Source organism: Bactrocera dorsalis, chromosome 2 (genome assembly GCF_023373825.1).
Source record: "Bactrocera dorsalis isolate Fly_Bdor chromosome 2, ASM2337382v1, whole genome shotgun sequence".
Lineage (NCBI taxonomy): Eukaryota > Metazoa > Arthropoda > Insecta > Diptera > Tephritidae > Bactrocera > Bactrocera dorsalis.
In genome coordinates this window covers 14,864,805-14,884,988 of record NC_064304.1, presented here as the reverse complement: position 1 = coordinate 14,884,988, position 20,184 = coordinate 14,864,805, and the positions used below count along the sequence as shown (strand labels likewise).

At 32.5% G+C, this 20,184-nt stretch overlaps 5 protein-coding genes across 9 annotated transcripts; 2 read left to right on the top strand and 3 right to left on the bottom strand.

Annotated features, from left to right (window-relative positions):
- Positions 1–595: 595 nt before the first annotated feature.
- LOC105227617 (RING finger protein unkempt) lies at positions 596–5,649 on the bottom strand. 2 transcript variants are annotated; one of them, XM_011207044.4, is made up of 9 exons: positions 5,505–5,649; positions 5,197–5,406; positions 4,049–4,468; positions 3,776–3,978; positions 3,575–3,703; positions 3,272–3,509; positions 2,987–3,203; positions 1,892–2,032; positions 596–1,799 (listed from the first exon to the last, which is right to left on the bottom strand). In XM_011207044.4, exons 1-9 carry the CDS (start codon positions 5,564–5,566, stop codon positions 1,602–1,604), a joined length of 1,818 nt encoding a protein of 605 aa, XP_011205346.1. In that variant the 5' UTR covers positions 5,567–5,649; the 3' UTR covers positions 596–1,601. The 2 variants fall into 2 exon arrangements, with proteins under 2 accessions (XP_011205346.1, XP_011205347.1); XM_011207045.4 differs by having other exon boundaries at positions 3,581–3,703.
- Positions 5,650–5,779: 130 nt separating this feature from the next.
- On the top strand, positions 5,780–9,964 carry LOC105227620 (uncharacterized). Its single transcript, XM_011207048.4, has 4 exons — positions 5,780–6,120; positions 6,188–8,284; positions 8,341–8,503; positions 8,568–9,964. The coding sequence occupies exons 1-4, from the start codon at positions 6,034–6,036 to the stop codon at positions 9,716–9,718; spliced, it is 3,498 nt and encodes a 1,165-aa protein (XP_011205350.2). The 5' UTR covers positions 5,780–6,033; the 3' UTR covers positions 9,719–9,964.
- On the bottom strand, positions 9,790–12,366 carry LOC105227618 (max-like protein X). Of its 2 annotated transcripts, none has more exons than XM_011207047.4 (4): positions 12,190–12,366; positions 12,018–12,116; positions 11,550–11,959; positions 9,790–10,559 (listed from the first exon to the last, which is right to left on the bottom strand). In XM_011207047.4, the coding sequence occupies exons 1-4, from the start codon at positions 12,227–12,229 to the stop codon at positions 10,350–10,352; spliced, it is 759 nt and encodes a 252-aa protein (XP_011205349.2). In that variant the 5' UTR covers positions 12,230–12,366; the 3' UTR covers positions 9,790–10,349. The 2 variants fall into 2 exon arrangements, with proteins under 2 accessions (XP_011205349.2, XP_011205348.2); XM_011207046.4 differs by having other exon boundaries at positions 12,018–12,137; positions 12,190–12,365.
- Positions 12,367–12,660: 294 nt separating this feature from the next.
- Positions 12,661–16,581, top strand: LOC105227621 (adipocyte plasma membrane-associated protein). 3 transcript variants are annotated; one of them, XM_011207050.4, is made up of 5 exons: positions 12,661–12,945; positions 13,008–13,213; positions 13,281–13,581; positions 14,509–15,153; positions 15,217–16,581. In XM_011207050.4, exons 1-5 carry the CDS (start codon positions 12,830–12,832, stop codon positions 15,698–15,700), a joined length of 1,752 nt encoding a protein of 583 aa, XP_011205352.2. In that variant the 5' UTR covers positions 12,661–12,829; the 3' UTR covers positions 15,701–16,581. The 3 variants fall into 3 exon arrangements, with proteins under 3 accessions (XP_011205352.2, XP_029406706.2, XP_011205351.2); XM_029550846.2 differs by having other exon boundaries at positions 13,284–13,581; positions 14,509–16,581; XM_011207049.4 differs by having other exon boundaries at positions 12,662–12,945; positions 14,509–16,581.
- Positions 16,571–20,184, bottom strand: LOC105227622 (uncharacterized). The gene is made up of 2 exons (XM_019990817.3): positions 19,581–20,184; positions 16,571–17,616 (listed from the first exon to the last, which is right to left on the bottom strand). The coding sequence occupies exon 2, from the start codon at positions 17,418–17,420 to the stop codon at positions 17,142–17,144; it is 279 nt and encodes a 92-aa protein (XP_019846376.1). The 5' UTR covers positions 17,421–17,616; positions 19,581–20,184; the 3' UTR covers positions 16,571–17,141.

Below are 20,184 nucleotides of genomic sequence, written 5' to 3'. Positions count from 1 at the left end.
ACTAAAATTATAATAATGAAAACTTAAAAATGAAAAAAAAAAAATAAATAAAAAGAACTTAAAAAATAAATAGGAGTCGAAAGTGACAAGCAAACCAAGTGCCTAAAAGTAGGCAATTAAATGTTGCTAACAGAAATATGTATGTAGCATGAATTATTTTCATCACATTGAGTATTTTAAGTCATTTAGCGTTAGCGGAAATAATGAGAATCGAAAAGAGTGGCTAGTGGTCTGTAATATTTTTTTAAATTAGAATTAGGTTTATGTGACGTTACATAACGTAACTTAGGTTTAGGTGACGTAACGTAACATAAACTAAGTAAATGTGACTTAGCGTAACACAAAATAATGTTACGTAACGTGCGCAAGTCAACGACAAGTGACTTAAGTTAACGTAAGATACAATAATATAACGTAACCCATTAACTTAGGAATCGATTAACCTAACTTGACAACTTGCACCCAGATACTGAATCTCATTGTTTGTAGAAGTTTTAGAAATTTCAAAAAATAAGCACATATTTCCCACATTTCGCTATGCCGTTAGCAATCACCAAATAACAATGCGTTTTTTTTTTTTGAAATAATACAAATTATGTTTATGTTTTAATGATCATGAAAAATCACTGCAATGCGAGCGTTAAAACTGCATTACTAAAATATGTATAGAACGAAAACTTTGTTATTTAACCTAAATTAGTACATATTAATGTAAACGGCTGTAAGGATGCACTGGTAAAAGTCTAAATTTAATACTATGCAAGTGAATATGGAATACTAATTTTACAGTTTGTTTGCCTAAATGAAAATTTATCGTAAATAAATTATAAATAATAGATTTGTGTAAATCCTTGTGTAACCATATTTGTTGTTGTTGTCACATTTTTTTGTTTCTGTCTTGCAATGTTTATGAACTTAAAAATAAAATTCGAATACAAAATGTAATTATACTGACGGCTTAAAATAAAAAAAGTATATATATAAACATAGATAGTACTTCATTAGTTTATAAAAATTTGCATTTGTTAACTTATACATTATGTTACACAAAAATATGCAATTGACTTGAAAACGAAATGGAAAAAATGCTAAAAAAAATGTTATAAAATAGGTGACAGTGCTATCATTAAATAAAACTCTTGGATAGATTGTTTGTTTTAAGTGCAAAATAATGTAAAAGAAACATATTTCATTGCTTCTTGATTAATTGCTTATTTGCTTTTCACTTTTTCACTGGAAGTTAGTGTTAGAAAATTCGCATAGAACTATTTTCACAATTTCATCAAATATACGCTATATATGTGTATATATATATATAATTTCACTGATTTTTGACACCTAAAATTATTCGCTAATTGTGCGAATAACACAATTTATGTTAGTATGTATGCATTACATAACTTTTCACTTCAATTCATAAATTTTATAATGATTATTTCTATTACCCAGCTCTGTTTGCTCAATACTTTGTTATTTGAGAACCTATTTTTTACACTTTTAATAAATAATTTGATTGGAGCAAGTATACCTAAACATTTCTTTATACTAAATGCTCTACGCCCATTTCTTATTCAACCGTTTTAAATTTGTTTTTGTTTTACTTAAGTGTGTGTTGTGACTACGGACACCTGACAGTAGGGACATTCCGTCACCGAACAGGCGCAAGAATCACATAGTATGAAATGATTACATGGCTCTAAGGTGACAGTACGATTGTTCTCCTCACATTTCATGCATTTCTTGGCGTTTTCCAAGTATAAAACCTTCTCTACTTCCTCTAAATCTGTGCGTAATTTCGACTGTAAATGAGATGTCAACATAAATAACATGTATTTATAGTGTAAATTAGTTGTTGAAAATGTTTTTTATTTTTTATAGTAGTAAATAATACCTGCAGTTGTTTTAGCTTTTGTATCGATAAATTGCGCAGCTCGGTAGACAAATGAAGCTGCGTTTGCGCCAAATCATAACGATCCTTCCACTCAATGGCCTCCTGCTTGGCTTTGTCACGTTGCAATTCCGTTAAATTTAACTATGAAATGGCAATGAAAATTAATGCAATTTAGTATAAGTAAAAATATGATGATATATGGTATACATACATATATAGTACATCAAAAAAGTATGCTACTAATGATAAGACAAATTTATAGCATCACAAAACATAATTATTTTCCAAAAGAAAAATAATAATATAAAAACAAAATATACATATTAAAAAAAAATATATAAAAAAAAATAAAAATATTAAAAAAAAAAATAAAAATAAAAATAAAAAAAAAAAATATAAAAAAAAAATATAAAAAAAAAAATAAAAAAAAATAATATAAAAAACAAACAAAAATAAAAAAAAATAATATAAAAAACAAACAAAAATAAAAAAAATATGTTATTGAAATCATGGTTGCGAATTTTTAATTCAAAAAATTTGGATTTAAAGCTAAATTTTCAATTTTTTAGTACTCATTTTGAGACCGAAATTGATAGTTTAATTTGTAATCAACATTTTTTTGGAAACTTTAATTTAAAATTCGGCATAACAAATAAAAAAAATATTTTTCAAATTAAAAGCATGAAACACTATAATTAAAAGCAATTAAATATAAATAAAAGAAAAAAGGTAAACTATATTGATATATTATTAAAAAAAAAAAGCTTTTTAAAAGATAACCAAACTGATAAATTCTAATAAAAATTAGTTTTCCTTTTTTAATTTTAATGTATAAGCTTGTAATCACGTTCTTTTTTTTATATTTCAATCCGGTATTTAGGATAATTTTTTTATTTTTCATTCTGTTATTTGAGATACATTTTTTTGGAATTAAAACTTTACTAATTATTTTTAATTAATAATTTTTTAAAAGCATTATTTGCAACCCTGACTGAAATATTGCTTGTAATAATTTATTAAGCCGCCAAGATATATGAAAAAACTATTGTATTCACTAATACTACCCACTTTATATACTAATTAGATAAAAATTACCTTTCTAGCTGTCTCATCAATTCGATTCGTTAGCTTTACAATTTGTGAATTTTTCGTCATTAATTCTGTTGATAAACGATTAACATCGGAGTTATTTTGATTTTGTAGTGATTGCAATGAATATGCATTTTTAGTGGTTGACAAAGTGTTATCGAACAACATATTCCCAACAGAACTGCTGTTGATGTCATCACGTATTGAGTTTAATTCGGAAATTCTACAATGTAAAATTTATTATTAAATGTAAAGTTTTTCATATATACGAGTATTTTTAACTTGATTTACCTAACGGAGGGACTTATTGATAAACCATCAGCAAAACCTGGAGATATGATGCGCGATGGGAAAAACAAGCTGCTACTGTCATTTTGCGTGGCCGCTGAGAGTGAATTACTTAGTTTATTTGTATTGGAACCGCTATAGTTAAATGCATCTGATACGCTAAATAGGTTGCTATGACTGGTTGGGCTGTATGTTAGCGAGTTGCTTGGAATGTTGACAGAAAATCCGGCAGAATTGTAATCTATATGTATAACAAAGTTTTTAGTTTTGCATCGCATTCTCTTTGATGTTTTGCGATAAACTTACACTCACCGTTCATGGAGTTGTTTAGTGTAGAATTAGGAATGTTAATTGGCGCCGAGGAACGTGATAATAAACTTGAGTTGGCCAAACTGGCAGAGAGCGCATTCTCACGCAATTCATCCATAGGGCAAGCTGGAAGTAATAGTAACGAACAAAAATGTAAATATAAATACGAAAAATATTCAAACAGGTGTCTACACTTACGTTCCACATGTGCAAAAGCACAAAAGACGCTACGTGGACAGTAGCCAGCTTGTTGTACATCATTACATTTAGTTGACTTGTAAATTTCCGGATGAAATTGTTGTTCGGTACGTGTGTGACAATATTGACAATTGTCGCCAGCCTCACAATTACCAGGCTCACCCCACTCCTCACCATGCTTTACGTTGGGACATGGTGTGGATCTGCAAAATTTAAAATAGAACACTAATAAATGCTTTTTTCTAAATTCACTAACATTTCAACTGTATTTACCTATACTTAAATTTGCGTGGACTTCGTCGTTTGTCCTTACTATTGTGATACTGTGGACAAGCGTAACCTTGACGGCAAAGTCGCGGTGGACGTTTACATGGTTCCGTCTTGTAATTCGTCAAAACATAATTGGTATCCTGCCATTTGGGATCCTCATTCATAAGATTGCGTTCTTTATCCAGCGCATTTTGTGCATTTGTACCGTCGAGAGCCAGCTCTGCATTCTGCAAGGATTCCAATTCCTTAATATCATAAACCGGTGGACGTTGATCCTGTATGCCATGCGCAAAGGCACAATGATGCCCATTTTTGACACAATAACCACGACTATCAGTGTCATGTACACACATACAGGTTTTGTAGTAACGCAAATGATAGCGTCTTTCAGTATCACCCGCGGTGCGATGAAGAAATGGACAGCTGAAATGACAATTTTAATATTTAGAATTTATTTGTTATTTTTTGTAAACACAAGTATGAAATATTATTTATTTATAAATATAAATTTACCATAGCAACAAAAAGCCTTATTACATATGTACATATTAAAAAGTGGAGCTTCTAAGCAAAACAAAAAAAAAGAAAAACAAACTAAAGAAATTAATTCGAAATGATAACTTTATAGCTTATTCATTTATTCTCATATATAAATTACATATGTACATATATACAATGTAACATAACACCTCCCTAGCGTACGCCTATGCGTATATTTATTTACATTTTGAAAAGGTATCAAGTTTGTTTCTGCCGAAAATAAGGGAATGTCCACAATAAACATAAAAGCGAAAGCGTGAGACAAAGACAAAAAATGTGTGTTGATACAAAAGTCAGTGGAATTGTAGTAAAACATAAACGAATTTGCATCAAAAACACAAAATAGAGCTAAACACACAACAAAAATAAAACAAAAACAAAGAAAGCAAACATAAAAGAAATGGCTGATAATGACGAAAGCACGTAAGCAAAAAAGAAAAATGTTAGGGATCTGTATAAAGCCAAAAGGTGTAGGAAATAATGGAAACGCAATTTCTCTAACTGACTGTAGATGGGTGGTGGTGAAGGATATTAGCGTATGTTGCACAGACTAAACATTGGTTTTTGACTGCAGAGCTATGCCAAAAAAATAATAATTGGAAGATACTTACTCGTCACCATCGGGGCATATGCCTGTAGTTTCATCGTATTTGGTGCAATAATTATCTGCACTATAATTGAATGTACCATCTCGTTTGCGGACAGGGCGACGGCGGCGTTGGTTTTGGAAATGCCAATTGAAGCATACAAATGGTCTATGTTGGTTACATTTGTGTTGCAGAAAAGACTGACACTGTTCAACCCGAAATTCCTTTAAGTACCTGGAAGACACAACGTTAAATAAATATGAAGCAAATGGTTCCAGTATATTGATAAGCACTTATAATCACAATTTTTCAAATTAATTCATTTTATTTACGTGTAATGATTTGGTTTTTCTTGTTGTGTAGAAAGGAGCAATTTACTTGCTTCATTCGCCATTTTGTCACTTTTGAAATGCGCAAAGCGTAGAGAACAAAAATGAAGCGGACCAGAAATCACCGCAAATATGGCAATTTAATTAAAGTTGCCACGTTTTTTCACTAATTACGTATTTTCAATAAGGTTTTTATTTTAGACAGGTTTCAAAGTATCTTAAATATGATTCAAATTATAAGCATATACTATATAAAACTCACAGTAGGTTGATTTACTTTTATTTGTTCATTGCGTATTTCTAGTATTTAATGCATTAAACCACGTTTCGTACTGGTGTTTTATAAATATTTGAATAGTTTTTTATCTTCTGAACCACTGTAAGAGACAGTTGATAAGAACAGCTGTCAAAAATTTTGGCCGGAAGCCACCCGTAAATGTTCTCTTAATTTTAAGGATACGTGTTTAGTAATAATTTATTATTTAATAAGTACTTAGAAATAATAAAGTCGTTCTTAAGTTTGCATAACGACATGGCAGTTGCAATTCAAGACATTAGTAAGCTTCCAAAGTGTGTAAAAGATATTACCAAGTCCGATGAGTATATAAAATATTTGCCTGTAAGTTGTACTATACATGAATATGTAAACAATACAAGAATTGATTATAATGACTTCTTAATTTTAGTCAATTGCAACAAAAGCAAAAACTAAAGAGGAGGCAGAATGTTTACTTCAGCACATTGTGGCTGTAATTGAGTTCGAAATTTTCTCAAAATCGCAAACAGATGCATCGAATGTAGCCAATCAGGTTGTTTTGAATACAGCCTATCGTGCGTATTTTCAATTGATACAACAACATAAACTGCCAGAGATACATTTGAACGCTTTACCTAAGCCGAAATTATTATATGCCGAGGAGGTTGGCTTCCAGTTATTATACGCCATGCTATTAACTGATCAGCATGCGCGGACTTTCGATCCTGAGACCCTACTTATTGATTGCACCAAAGCATTAAGTGACGCCATCAACGACGACTGCGCTAGCTTGCTATACATACTTAAAGTATTGAATTTATTATTGGGTAAATTTCCAAAGCGCAACGTAAATATACCGCTCCAGCAAATCTATTATTGCCTGCAATGCAACCAATGTGGCATGCGCGAAGAGTCGCTGAACCTTTTCTGGAATTGCTGTCGGCAAATTGACTATGCATTCGCGAATTTTCAAGTTATTTTAGAGTTTTGGCCATGGTCAAACCGATATAAATTCTATTTAATTAGTTGCATATTGAAAACGCACAATTTAATTGAATATCTGCAGAGTGCCAACCATTTAGTGAATGAATTTTTCGCTGGTGTACGTCTAAGTTTAAGTCATAAAAGTCTTTTAGCCGCTAGTCAATATTTAGTAAAAGCGTTAAGTACACAAAACTCAGATGAGCTACTACTGTTAAGTACTGATATACTCACTAGGGGTTCAGTTAAAGAAATCAAAAATTTTTACGCGCAATGGTATGGACGTATAGAACAAAAGGATAGACTGTTCGAATTTTTGCAAAATCAACCGGAAATAGTAAATTTCCTCGAAAACACTATCGATGGATCCATTGAACAGGATTATTTTCGTTCAACCTTAATCTTCAGCATGTTTTCACGGCAAATATTCGAAGCTTCAAAGCTACACTTTTTTAAAATCAGCACAGAACTTATAACAAACTGCTTCCAATTCGAATTGGAAACCCAAATGTTGATTTTCAAATTCATAGTTGACAATTTGGCTAGTTTTGCCATTGAGGATTGCTTGGAATTCACTGCTGCATTTATAAAGGAGCATAAATGCATAGAAAATGCTCAGTATCGTAATGAAATTTTGGGTAAAATACCAACCATCGTTAATTATGTGTCAAAAACCTTTAACAAATTACATTATGTGGGTGGAATAACAACACTAGAGACCAGTATACACACATTTTTCAAGCATATGCATATTTTAATTGATGATGACATTGGTAGCAACATTTATCAACCGAAAATATTTTCGTTGCGTCTCTTAGAGATTTTGCTAAAATCACTATACGCTGACAATTTGGAGAAGAATGCTAAAAATTGCTGTTTAACGCAAAATAAAAAACTTGGTAACTTTTTAGTTGAACAAAAGGTATTTGAATCTGCTAGCGTAGCAGCAGCACTTTTTAAACTACTCGACGATCCTTTGGGATTTGATGATGCATTAGAATTGATAATGCGCTTACTACAGCAAATCAAATTTTCCGAAGTGGACGAAAGTGTGCGCTTATGCAAGGAATTTAGCCGCCGCTGCGATGTGGACGAATGTGTTTTAAGTACACTTTATGCTAGAGTTACATTAAATTGCTGCAAAAGTACTGGCGATGAAGAAACGATTTCCATTTTACTTCAGTTCGCTATAACTTCTTTGAAAGAAGAACTAGAAGATTTTCAAAAAGATCCGCTGCTTGTGTGCAAGACACGAAATCACTTATTTGGCTTTATCAATATAGTTGGAGAAGTTGTGCAAGGCAATATCAGTCTAAAAACGGAATCACAGAACGATATACTTGACCTTTTAGAAAAAGTACTAAATTTAGTTTTGGATTTACTGAATGTATGCAAAGCTGATCCCTTGCAAGCTGCTAGTAATGCTGCGAGCTTCCAAGACATGGACGAGAGTTTGGAAATTTTGGTACAGAAAAGCGCCTACAAAGTCGAAGATCATGGAGAATTTCGTAAATTTTTACTTATGTCATTTTGGCTAACATTGAAGGTAGTATACACTAAGAACTAACGAAACTTACTTTCAATAAATCTTTTATATTTTAGGCTGCCTGTGATTTGGCCACAGAAATCGGTATGCGATATGTAGCAACAACTGAGCATGACTCCACTCATTGCCAGATATTAAAGCGTTGCTTGGATATAAATGTAACAGTGCTAACACGTTGTAGACACAAAGGGGCTATCGAAGCAGCTGGCGTAAGTATAGGTGGGTATCTACTCATTACTTAAGAGAAGCAGTGTTTTACGTTAAATTTTTTTCAAATCGGCAGGCAAACTAACTAAAAGTATCACTTCGCATTGCCCTACAACTTCGGCGGTGTACCACTTATTAGACAATTGCTTGAAGCTTTTGTTCGACAATACAAAGCAGGTGAGTGTTACACGTCGGGGTGCCGGTTACTCCATAATGATGCTGCATATCGTGAAGAATGAACAGCAACGCACCAGACCACTACTCAAGTCCGTAATGGATAGAACTATCGCGTTACTTAAGAATTATTGCGCGACTGACGCCTCGCATGTCGAGAATTTCGATCGTTTGGAGGCTTTACTAATGCACTACCTAGGCGTTTTAGTGCGCGATACTGAGTTGCGTGAGGCCACATCACATTATTACAATGAAATACTCTTAGTAACATTGAAACGCATCGAGCATCCCGAGTGGACGGAATTCAATGCAGCGTTGCAACTTTTTGGCGCATTAATACCGAAAATTGTTGGACAAACACTGGCCAAAGATTTTGATGCAGCAGCTGGCAATGAAAACAACGATATTACCTATGATGAAATCATACGAAAACTGCCAACGGCCTGTGATTATATACTCAACTATTTTGCCAGCAAGCAAGACTTGAATACCGACACACGCACCACCGTTTTATTCCTGGGCTTCCTCTCCAAAGTTAAGCATTTACCCAAACAAATTGAGGCGAATGAATGCAGTTTCTTGCAACGCATACGCGAGTTAATGTGGCGTCTATTGGCGCATCGCTGTGAAAGTGTGCGTAAATTGGCTGCGCTATGTTTTGTACGCGCCCACGACTTTAGACTTGAACTACCACAAGCGTTAATAAGCATTTCCAATATACTCGGTAATGTAAGCAATGAGAATTTGTTTCTGGGTTTCATCGCTACGCTTGCGGAAGGCATACTGCGTATGCAACATGAAAGTATGCACATTAACGAAGGGGCTTACAAAGATTTTATGCAACGACTACGTTCATCGTTGGCCAACTTGAAACTCACAAATAAATATGAACCATACTCAATAAGTAAACTGTTGGATATTTTCCTATTGGTTGGCTTTGATGCACAGGTGAGCATTGTGCAGGAATTGCTACGTGCACCAACTGCGGACAAAGCTGCTATTGGCTATGATGTGTGGCAGCAGTGCGCTGAAAAGTTTATGTGCAAATCGTAAATCAAAATACACACAATTATTATAATCAAAGAGTTCAGTAGTAATATGCTAAATAGTTAAGAGGCTTTACATTTAGTTTGTTTATAATTTATTGTACAAATTTGACATTAATTAAGACTAAGTCGAAAAAATTGATTAGACAAAATATGTATGTCAGTTTAAGGCAACACTTTAATTGAGAATATTTTATGTTACATAAACATTCGTATAAAAGTTTTCGATTGCCCATTGAAAAAAAAAAAATAATGCTAAAATTTTAAAAGAAACACCCCAATTACAAAATGATTACTATCTATACCCGCAACCATGGGAACCCATTAAGTTAAGTCTAAACGTAGAAATAACGATAAAGTGCTCTAAATTCCATTACTTTGTTCTTATCAACATAATGCTATGAAGTCACATTAAAATTATTGTAACGCACAATTTTCTAAATTAAAATATAAAAAATAAGTGGCTTACTATTTGGCTTAAAAAATGGCAATCTTTTGTAAAAATAATTCCACTACTAATTTGATTCCCGGAGTAAAATATCACTAATACAAACAAAATAAGTTTCGATAATTATAAGCAACGTATATGTAGCTAGATATTCGTGAAGACCGAAGTACATACATAAGCTACAGCTAAATCAGCTGAAACCTTCGTTATCCTGCTGCTTCTGTTTCTCCTGGGCTTGCGTTTGGGACATCTGTTGCAGCGTGCGACTGAGAATGTTTCGCAAAATATGTGGCTTGCAGTATTCTTCTAACCAGGGTATTACGCCGGTTGTCAGCTGTTTAAAGTTATCCATTGGTATATGCTGGAATGTTTCGAACATCTCGTCCATAAATGCCTGGAACTACATATAAACAAATTCTTTTATTATTATTAATATTTTTTTAAGATTAATTTTAAATTTGTCTAAGAGGCAGGATTTTATGACCAGTAAATGTGAGAACAAATTAGTTTTGGTAGATATTGATATTACATTAGAATATTTTATTTATAAATATAATATTATTTATTTCACAATAGTTTCGTAAGTAGAATTTCTGAATGCATCAGATACCGCACAACGATATTTTATCTACATATATTAATTATTGTAGAGACATTGCTATATAGAAAAAATAATAAAAACAATGCTTATTGCATATTGATGTACTCATTCAAAATAATAACATTCACTTGTCACTGTGTAGTGAATTTCAAGAGTAGTCAGATCTGATATACATATAATTAAGAAAAGTTTTGGTCTGATTCCTCAAATTTCAAATAAAACAATATATATATATATATATTAATACCCTACACAAATAAAAAGTTTTCCATACGAGGACTAGATTTTGATCGTTCAGCTTGTAGGGTAGCTACATATATATTTTTTAGTTGCCCGATCTGAGAAATTTTTTCGGAAATTGTACCTCTACTTCGGACCATAATTCATTGTAAATTTATTCGTCAAATAGAATGGTGTTCAGGCAGCGGCAATTCCATAAAATAAGCAGTTTTTGGGAAGAAATGGACGTGTGCAAATGTGTAGATCGATATATCAAAATGTGAGAAACTAGTTGGCCTAGAAACGCACAGACGGACATGCCTAAAGCGGCTCAACTTGACCTGATGATCATTTATATATATTTTTTTGGGTCTCCGATGTTACAAATTTCGTGACAAAACTAATATACCCCAAATGTGTATAACATTGCTGGCTTACAATATAAACTCGAAACCCGTCTATTGCATTATGTAATCCAGCATAAATGTATAAATTCATATTGAAACTTATACGCTTTTAGATTATGTCAAATTATATTAATATTATAAACTCATTTCAATTCATACTGACCACTTGAAATTTTGCCTCGTCGGTTAGACGCGCTTCTTCGGGCCCAGGATTTGCTTGCTGATGCTGCAACATATGCTCATAACTGTGCTGTATTATGCGTAAAGCTGCAACTTCTTTTTGCAATGCAGCACTTTCCTCTTCTTGCTTCTTCTTTTGTAAGTTTAAGTAACCTATATAGTCAATTGATTTTTGCAGTATGAGCGCTTTACTTAATTTATAACCAGATGCTGAATCATTTTGTTGACATGTAGGCACTAGTTCTTGCAGGCTATCATAACCTTTCTTGATAGCATCACGCCGTTTTTGTTCAGCTTGCGTGTGCGCTTCGCGACGTCTTTCTTTGTAACTTAAGGTTGACGATGAAGCCAGCGCAGAGCTACTACGTCCATCACCACTGTCATCGTCCTCATCTAATTAACCAAAGTTTTGTAACAAAGCCAATTACATTTATATTTCCGTAATACATACCTGTGTTGTGAGCTGATGAATTTGGTGTATGTGTGCTATCATCTCGACTCTCTTGCGTATTTTGGTCTGCATCGTGGTCCATTGTCATGGAGTAGTCGTCTTTTGAGCGCGTATTATTACCTGTTGGTATTTCGTGTATTGAGCTAAATATATACAAGTCATATAAATTTACCAAATTCGGTTTGTGCGGAGCCACGATTTTCCGCCATCATTAAATGTACTTTTAAATTCGTGTTATATGATATCAGCGCTGCTACAAAATCATCAGCTATCAAATTATCAGAACATATGTAAATTCACGTAAGAGAGTATACAAAACGAATACAAGCTATCAAAGTGTCAAAGGAATAAGAAAAAGGCCTGTTCGATTAAATGCTCAGAGTTGTCGGACTTCCAATTAGATATCTGCTATAAACCACATTGGACCTTTCTTGAAACCGTTTTCAAAAGTTATTATTAATAATACCAGAAAAGATGAAATTTTTTTATTGATTTAAAATACTACTTAATAATTTTAATATGGAAGTTTAGAAAATAATTGTAACAACTTAATATTTTGTGTTAAATAAATAAATGTGTTTGTTGCACAGTGTATCATTTATAAAGGTGTACCACTAATTTATGCGATAAGGTAACATTGCTCTTGAAATTGCCTTCGTGTCGCTGGCCGAATAATTTTGCAGAGTAGGTTAACTCAAAGTGATTTTGTATTTTGTTAATTTAGTTACTAGTCGTTCAACTAAAAGAGTTATTTGAAGAATTTTAGTTAAGAAAATACCCTACTGCTTGCATATAAAATTAGGAAAATCAAAATGGGTCTGTTACACGCCATTGGTATTAGGGTAATGAATTTTATGGTGTTTTTCCTAATTGTAATTTTATTGCCGGGTCTGCCACCGCGTACCACTTTTCCATTCAAAGCTTTTGTGTAAGTCCAAAGTACTGTCCTTGGTTGGAAAAACTAGGAAAATTAATAGTATTTCTTCACAGTGTGACGCCTGCTAAAGATTTGAAAGGAGCCTTAGAGCCTAATCAGCACCTAGATGGTGCCGAACGCCTCCTCGAAGGGCGTGTCTATGGCCCAGAATGTCTCATTGCACGTAAAAATGAGATATACACCGGCATACATGGTGGTGAGATAATTAAACTAACTGCCGATCATGTTACACACGTAGCAAAAATTGGACAACCTTGTGGTATGTTGCTTTCGGTTTGGAAAAAATTACTATAAAATTCTACGAACACTTTTGTTAATTTTTCTAGAAGAAATATTTGAAGAAGCCCGTTGCGGAAGACCTTTGGGCCTTGCCTTTGATACGCAGGGTAATAATTTGATTGTGGCGGACGCATACTACGGAATTTGGCTGATAGATCTTAATACGAATCAAAAGAAATTGCTGGTATCGCCACAACAAGAACAACCTGGTAAAGATATTCCACGTGAAGCTAAAATTTTCAACACGGTTGCCGTTGATCAGAAAGGTGACATTTATTGGACAGATTCGGAATCAGATTTTGTGTTGCTCGATTTAGTATTTGGCTCTTTGGCAAACCCCTCTGGCCGGTAAGTAAACTTTCAACTCTATATGACCTAATGTAAAGAAAGTTTCTAAAATAATTTATGCATAAATTAACAACAATATTGTGTGTGTTAATGGAAACTGGTTTTTTCATACGTGTGTGTGTCTAGTTTTTAGTAGTGTTGTCTCACATTGGACTGTTGCCAGCTAGCACGCACGTTTCAATTGTTCCTTAAATAACAATCTCATCACGCTTTTTGACTACGTCATAGACTTTAAAAAATACTTGCTAAGTATATATTTTGTGTGACTATGCTTGTAAATCTCATCTATGTAGCATATATCACAAAATTAATAATGCTTAAGCAACAAATTTTTTTTTTTTATTTTTTATTTTTAACTATTTGTTGTAGTATGTATAAAACCATTGTGCTTAAACAGCCTTCAACCTGCTTTTTTTATTATTGAGTCAGCAACATATTATTTATTTAACGTGCGATTTTCTTTACCATAACAAATGTGGTTTTCAGCTAAATGTTTTTAAGAAATTGTTAGTTTTCTGCAAAGCTTTCACACTATAAACCTTCCAACCCGATCTGTTTACTTCCCTTTCTATTGAAATAAGATCAGTAGATAATAAACAAAGCTATAAATGTCTGACAGAAAATTCCTTTTAAAATCAAGTGCTTGTATATACATATACATACATATATGTTTGCTGTTAAATACACTGAACAGCGTATTTGAAGTTTTCTCGTTTAAAAAACTTTCTTATTTGTTAGAAAAAAAAACACTTTTTGCTATTGATTTTTTCTTGAATAAATAGACCTCTTATGTTTTACCCTCTGTGGTAGAAAAGGAGGTGAACTGAATAAAAAGTAATATTTTAACCATACACTTAGGGTTATAAATAATGAAAAACTTTCTTAAAAAAATATAATTAATTCTGACATCTAAAAAATTTTTTCCAGGCTCTTCAAATATGATCGTGCTAACAATGTTAGCAAAGTTTTGCTGGACGAATTATTCTTTGCTAATGGTTTGGCCCTAAGTCCCGATGAAGACTTCATTGTTGTCGCCGAGACCGGAGCGATGCGTTTGACAAAGTACTATTTAAAGGGCGCCAAAGCCGGTCAGAGTGAAGTCTTTGTAGAGGGTTTACCTGGTTTGCCCGACAATTTGACACCTGATGCTGAAGGCATATGGGTACCGCTAGTGATGGCAGCAGATAGCGAACATCCGAATGGCTTTAATATGTTCACCAACTTCCCCAGCATACGTTTATTCTTGGCACGTCTGCTTAGTCTCTTCGAATTGCCCTTCCGTCTAATTAACAACGCCTTCCCCAATAAGCTGGCCCAAAGGTTTATTCACTTCATCGGCCATGGCGAGAGTATGATGCTCTTGTCACCCAAACGTTCAACCATTGTGAGAGTAGATTGGAACGGTAATATTGTGGGTTCGTTACACGGTACCGATAAGTCGTCGGGCGCTGTTTCGCATGTATTGGAATTTAACGATTACTTGTACTTGGGTTCGCCGTACAATCGGTTTTTGGCGCGTGTGAAATCACCCAGAGCCGGTCGCCAGCCGGAGGTGAAAGTGCGGAATGTCAGGTATGAAGGCGCTAATTTAGAAGCATCTGTTAAGCCATCAACTGCATCTACTACCACTACTAGCAAGCCAAAGCCTGCCGCTACTAAACCACTAACTACGACTGTGCCACCAACAACAACAACAAGCTCGACGACGACGACAACTACACCGCGACCAACTACAACAACACCTAAACCGACCACGACAACTACAACAAGACCACCTACTACAACAACAACAACAACAACAACAACAACAACTAGAAAACCATCCACAACTACAACAGCACCATCACCAAAAACGACGACGACTGCCAAACCCAAAGCTACCACCACAACAACAACAACAACTACAACACCAAAACCAACTTCAGCGCCACCAAAAGCATCAACGGCTACACCGAAAGCAAAATCAAGCACCACAACAGCACGTCCCGCTGCCGAGCAGAAACGTGTGCCTCCAAAGGAGCCAGCACCGATTAAGGAGGAAATACCAAACGACACGAAACCACCCAAATTCGACAAGCTTAAAGTGATCACCAAAACCGGCGAACATCTCGAATTTTAAAGCTGCTAACTAACAAGCTAACTGCAAACATACATACCTATATAGCATTATTCACTTTCCTTTGTTATCCGAGGTGTCGTTCGAACATAACCTAATAACAACATAAACATAAGCAGGCATGTAACAAGAGCGCATATAACGTTACGAATTTCACGTTAAAATGCAACATAGCAATAATCTAGTTAATACCTACGATATATTAGAAGGATTTGGCGGAAATAGGCTGTGTACTGTTACGACAGTACAGTTATTGAGATATTATTGCGGCATATTTTATACAGTTACAACAAACAAACGAAATTAGTGCTTCAACGAATACATTCCAATTTACATTCCAATTGATATTGAATATCGTTTATGTGCATTTTCCGCATTTATTTATAACATTTTACTCACTTGATGCTTACATTCCGCGAAGTTACGGTTTATAGGAAAAGTTGGTGATGTGCACATTTCTAATTTATATTTCGTACTAAATTCGTTTGAACGTTGTAGAAATGCCTATAATGGAGACTATTCCTTGGTTAGCTTAAATAGTTCTAAACTCGAGCTTAAATAGTTAGCTATAAGTGTGAAACTAGTGCGGATCTCTATAAACAAATGTATTAACGAATTACTGCTCGAACAAAAATTTGTGAATGTCCGCTAAGATTTACTATATATTTTTTGTACTCTACATCGATTATACTAGTTTGGTGTTTGCACAAAGTTTATAAAAAAAAACGAATTTTATAAAATTATTTATAAAAACTTTGTTTGGTCATGGTAAATAATCTATTTAAAGTAATAAATAAATCACGGTAGTAATTTTATGTATATCCTTCCTTACCTTTGACTGTTATATATACATAATGAAATAAATGTCCTGTACTGATTTTGAATTATTTTGTAATTTATTTAATAAGCGCTTGACTTACTTTTCTCATTTCAGTTTTACATTCATAAATAATTTCTTTAAAATTAAATAAAGCTTAAAGTGTTTCTTCACAAACTTTCAAAGCTGGCAGTTTTCACTCTTTCTTATTTATTTATTTATTCATTTGTTTAACAGTACAAACTAAAACAGCCACAAATTTCTTAAAGCAAATTTTCAGTCGTAGGCTATAATTAATTGCATACATATGTACATAAGTGTACAAATTCTAAATTTACATAGTTTTTTTTGTTAACAATTATTGAGTTTTGTTGCCAAATTAAAATCTTATCAACAAAACCCATCTACATAACTACATATTGTACACTTAATTACGCTAGCGCACTCCATTAAACATAAGTACTACACATTAAAGATATAAACATATGTACATACATATATGTATATACACACGTACATATCCATATGGTTTTGCGTTCAAGCATGTCTGCTTGTGCGCGTTAAAATCACGTTTCTATTATCGTTTCGGTTATTTGCTGTGCAAATCACACTCATTCCATTGAAGCTTCACGTGCTTTTCGCGCTTCTCGGACGGCTTGGCGGTTCAGCGGGGTCGGTCCAATGCCAATCAGTATACATGACACATTTACTTTGCGAGTCCATATATAGATGCGATTGTGGACAGCGTTCTAGTTTAGCTGGACGGCCTTGTTCCTCACATGTCCAATATTTTGTAGGGTCCCAGAAGTGACGGAACATGGCGTTAACCTCGTGCAATGTGTCGCAGCCGGGTTCGCCATCATAATCGGCAGTATTTTCATGTGTTGATTTCTTCACTGTTGCCATTGTGTACTTTTCCAGTGATACAGCTGGCCGGTCAGGTGAGTAATATGTGGGTGTACTTGTCAAATATTTGCTAATTATTTGCGCACTTGTGTGTGTGTGCCTTTATCTATGTTTTTTTTTCTGCTTTTGGTTTCAGGTTATCCAATCGCTGCTGAGCGCGCTGAAATATTGTACACTTCAATCTCTAACGGCGTTGCTGTAATGGAAATGTTAAAAATAGTTTTATTCAAGTGTTATGTACATTATATAGACAGATTTTGTTGTTATTGCTTTTAGCTTTAAGTGAATAAAATTTTATGTTAGTGTAAATAAGTTGTTAATAAAAGCCATGTGTTTGTTCAAATTATAGTTATTTGTTGTTTTTTAACTGCTTGTACTATGTATGTTTTGTATAAACGTGTCTATTGTTGTTGTAGTAATTACGCAAAACCCGTGTGGTGTTATGAAATTGGCGGTTGTCATCGAGGTTATCTCACGTTAAATTTAAGAAAGCAGTTGCTTCTGCAGCAATTGAACATCTGGGGAATGTTTTATGCTTTAACAACAACAATAAAGTTATAATTGATAAATTTTAACGTTGCTATGGAACAAATAATGGAACCGGTAATTTTTTTAACAGGATTTGTTACTTTGAAAGCTTTCTCATAAGCGATTAAGTAGATTTTGATGGTTGGAACAACAACAAAAATCAAGTTTGGTTTGTACTTTTGTATGAATATTATTTATTCTGTTTTCGGTATTATATTTTGAAACGCTTTCACTACTCTCTTTTTAGTGTCTATTTTTTAATATCTGACTTATTATTTTATATTACACATTTTTTTTTATTTTTTAATTGCAAATCATTACATTTTTTGTATATATTTTCTCTAATTGTATTTATTTTTCAAAGACTTGGCTTAGCAGTTATTTTTACTTTTTATTTATAATTTTTACTATATTAGTTTTTTTTCATTATTGTCATATATTTATTATATTTAATTAATTTTTTTTTATTATTTTTTACCTTCATTAGCTTTTCCTTTATTTAACAGATTTTTATTAACTTTAAACATTTAATATTTTTTCTTAAATTTTTTTTTTATTTTTATAGACTCAGCCTAACAGTAATTTTTACTTTGTTAATTTCTTTTTACTTTTTCATTTTTATTTTTTTATTTCTTTTATTATTATTGATTTTTTTTAAATTAGTTTTCTTTAATTTTTAAAAGTTTATTATTGACTTTAAAAATTTAATATTAAAATTTTATTTATTTTTAGTTTTAATTGTTTGTTATTTTTTGTATTTTTATGAATTAAGTTTTAATTTTTTTATATAATTTTGTTTTGTTCATTGTTACCATTCAACCTTTTTTTCGTAATTTTGTTGTTGTTTAATTTATTTTATATTTTGTTTATTTATTTTAATTTTTTAAGTGTGATTGGCTCCAAAAATTTCTGAACATTGACCGACAGAAAGTTTGTTTGTCTTAATTATTTATTTTCCTTTATTTTTTTGTTTATAAATATATTTTTATACATACATACATATGTATGTATGTATGCATTTGAGACTTTTATTTTTATATTTATTTATTATTTTATTTATTTATTTTTTTTTGTTTTAATTTTTATTATATTTTTACTTAGCTTTTTTTGTAATGTATCTATCAGCATAGTTCATTAATTTTTTATTTTTTTTTATTAATTGTCTCTTTTTTGTTTAAGTTTCGAAATTTGAAATTTAATTAATTATTTTAATTTGATTTTTGCGTATATATTAATTTATTTTTTCATTTATTAAAAAAAAAATTAATTATTACTTTTATTTTTTATTTGAGTTCATTTTATTTATTTATTTTGTATTTTATTATCAATTAAAATAACTTTAATATATTTCATTTTATTTATATTTTATTATTAGACATAAGCATTTTTATAATTCTCCATTATTTAACTATTAAATTAAATTAAATTTTTATTTTTGTTGTTTTGCATTCCAAGTTTTTAGTGTTAGTATATATTTATTTATTTTATTTTTAGCAATATCCTCTGCATTTTTACCACTTTATTTTACCCACGCATATATTTATTTAAATTTTTTGTCAGATTTTTTTTTCTGTCTGTCTCTATGCAATATTTTTAGAGAATTTTCTCCACCATACATTCTATAAATCTTACCTCGACTCGTTAACGTTCCACACTTGGCCGAATGACTTGCTCTCCTGGGCCACACACGTTATTTTTTGTTGAAATCTTTTTAGCTACTAAAATGTGCCGTTCAAAGCGTGGTCGTTGCTACCGCAGCAAATTCGAAATTACTTGCTAAATTTTGTTTTTACTTCTTTATATAATTTCCTTTTTGATTCTATTATCTCTGTGTATCTTTTGTTTAACTGCAATTATTGCAGAAATTGCTCTGTCTAGTAGCGCTGCTTAGTAAGTTTATTGCTGTTTGTTGTTGTACACCAACAACTCTATATAATATTGTATCGCGTTTATTAATTATTTCGAACTATATTCAAAATTTATATGTTAGCCGAAAGGCGACGAAGACGAGTGCACTGCGCGAGCGTTCACGGCGCTGAAGTTGGTTGCGCCAGTATATAACTAATGTGCAGATTTGTCGCGATGTTTTTATATTTAACCCTGAGCATGCTACCGCGTTTTTGTTCTTTCTCTCATATATGCTCATATGTATGCACATGTGTAACTTTTGGCGCACAATCTGCGAACTAATCTCGTCAAAGTGTTTCAAGAATCATTTGGAATTTGTTCCGTAGAA

What these genes read in the sequence shown, in the direction of transcription:
- LOC105227617 (XM_011207044.4), bottom strand. Translation starts at nt 5,566, where the DNA reads ATGGCGAATGAAGCAAGTAAATTGCTCCTTTCTACACAACAAGAAAAA. An exon ending in GAAAAACCAAATCATTACAC is followed by an intron (nt 5,407 to 5,504) that starts GTAAATAAAATG and finishes TGTGTCTTCCAG; the next exon opens with GTACTTAAAGGAATTTCGGG. An exon ending in ATATGCCCCGATGGTGACGA is followed by an intron (nt 4,469 to 5,196) that starts GTAAGTATCTTC and finishes TTGTCATTTCAG; the next exon opens with CTGTCCATTTCTTCATCGCA.
- LOC105227620 (XM_011207048.4), top strand. Translation starts at nt 6,034, where the DNA reads ATGGCAGTTGCAATTCAAGACATTAGTAAGCTTCCAAAGTGTGTAAAA. An exon ending in AGTATATAAAATATTTGCCT is followed by an intron (nt 6,121 to 6,187) that starts GTAAGTTGTACT and finishes TCTTAATTTTAG; the next exon opens with TCAATTGCAACAAAAGCAAA. An exon ending in CATTTTGGCTAACATTGAAG is followed by an intron (nt 8,285 to 8,340) that starts GTAGTATACACT and finishes TTTATATTTTAG; the next exon opens with GCTGCCTGTGATTTGGCCAC.
- LOC105227618 (XM_011207046.4), bottom strand. Translation starts at nt 12,229, where the DNA reads ATGATGGCGGAAAATCGTGGCTCCGCACAAACCGAATTTG. An exon ending in CTCCGCACAAACCGAATTTG is followed by an intron (nt 12,138 to 12,189) that starts GTAAATTTATAT and finishes AAATACCAACAG; the next exon opens with GTAATAATACGCGCTCAAAA. An exon ending in TTCATCAGCTCACAACACAG is followed by an intron (nt 11,960 to 12,017) that starts GTATGTATTACG and finishes TTGGTTAATTAG; the next exon opens with ATGAGGACGATGACAGTGGT.
- LOC105227621 (XM_011207049.4), top strand. Translation starts at nt 12,830, where the DNA reads ATGGGTCTGTTACACGCCATTGGTATTAGGGTAATGAATTTTATGGTG. An exon ending in AAAAATTGGACAACCTTGTG is followed by an intron (nt 13,214 to 13,280) that starts GTATGTTGCTTT and finishes TAATTTTTCTAG; the next exon opens with AAGAAATATTTGAAGAAGCC. An exon ending in TTGGCAAACCCCTCTGGCCG is followed by an intron (nt 13,582 to 14,508) that starts GTAAGTAAACTT and finishes AATTTTTTCCAG; the next exon opens with GCTCTTCAAATATGATCGTG.
- LOC105227622 (XM_019990817.3), bottom strand. Translation starts at nt 17,420, where the DNA reads ATGGCAACAGTGAAGAAATCAACACATGAAAATACTGCCGATTATGAT.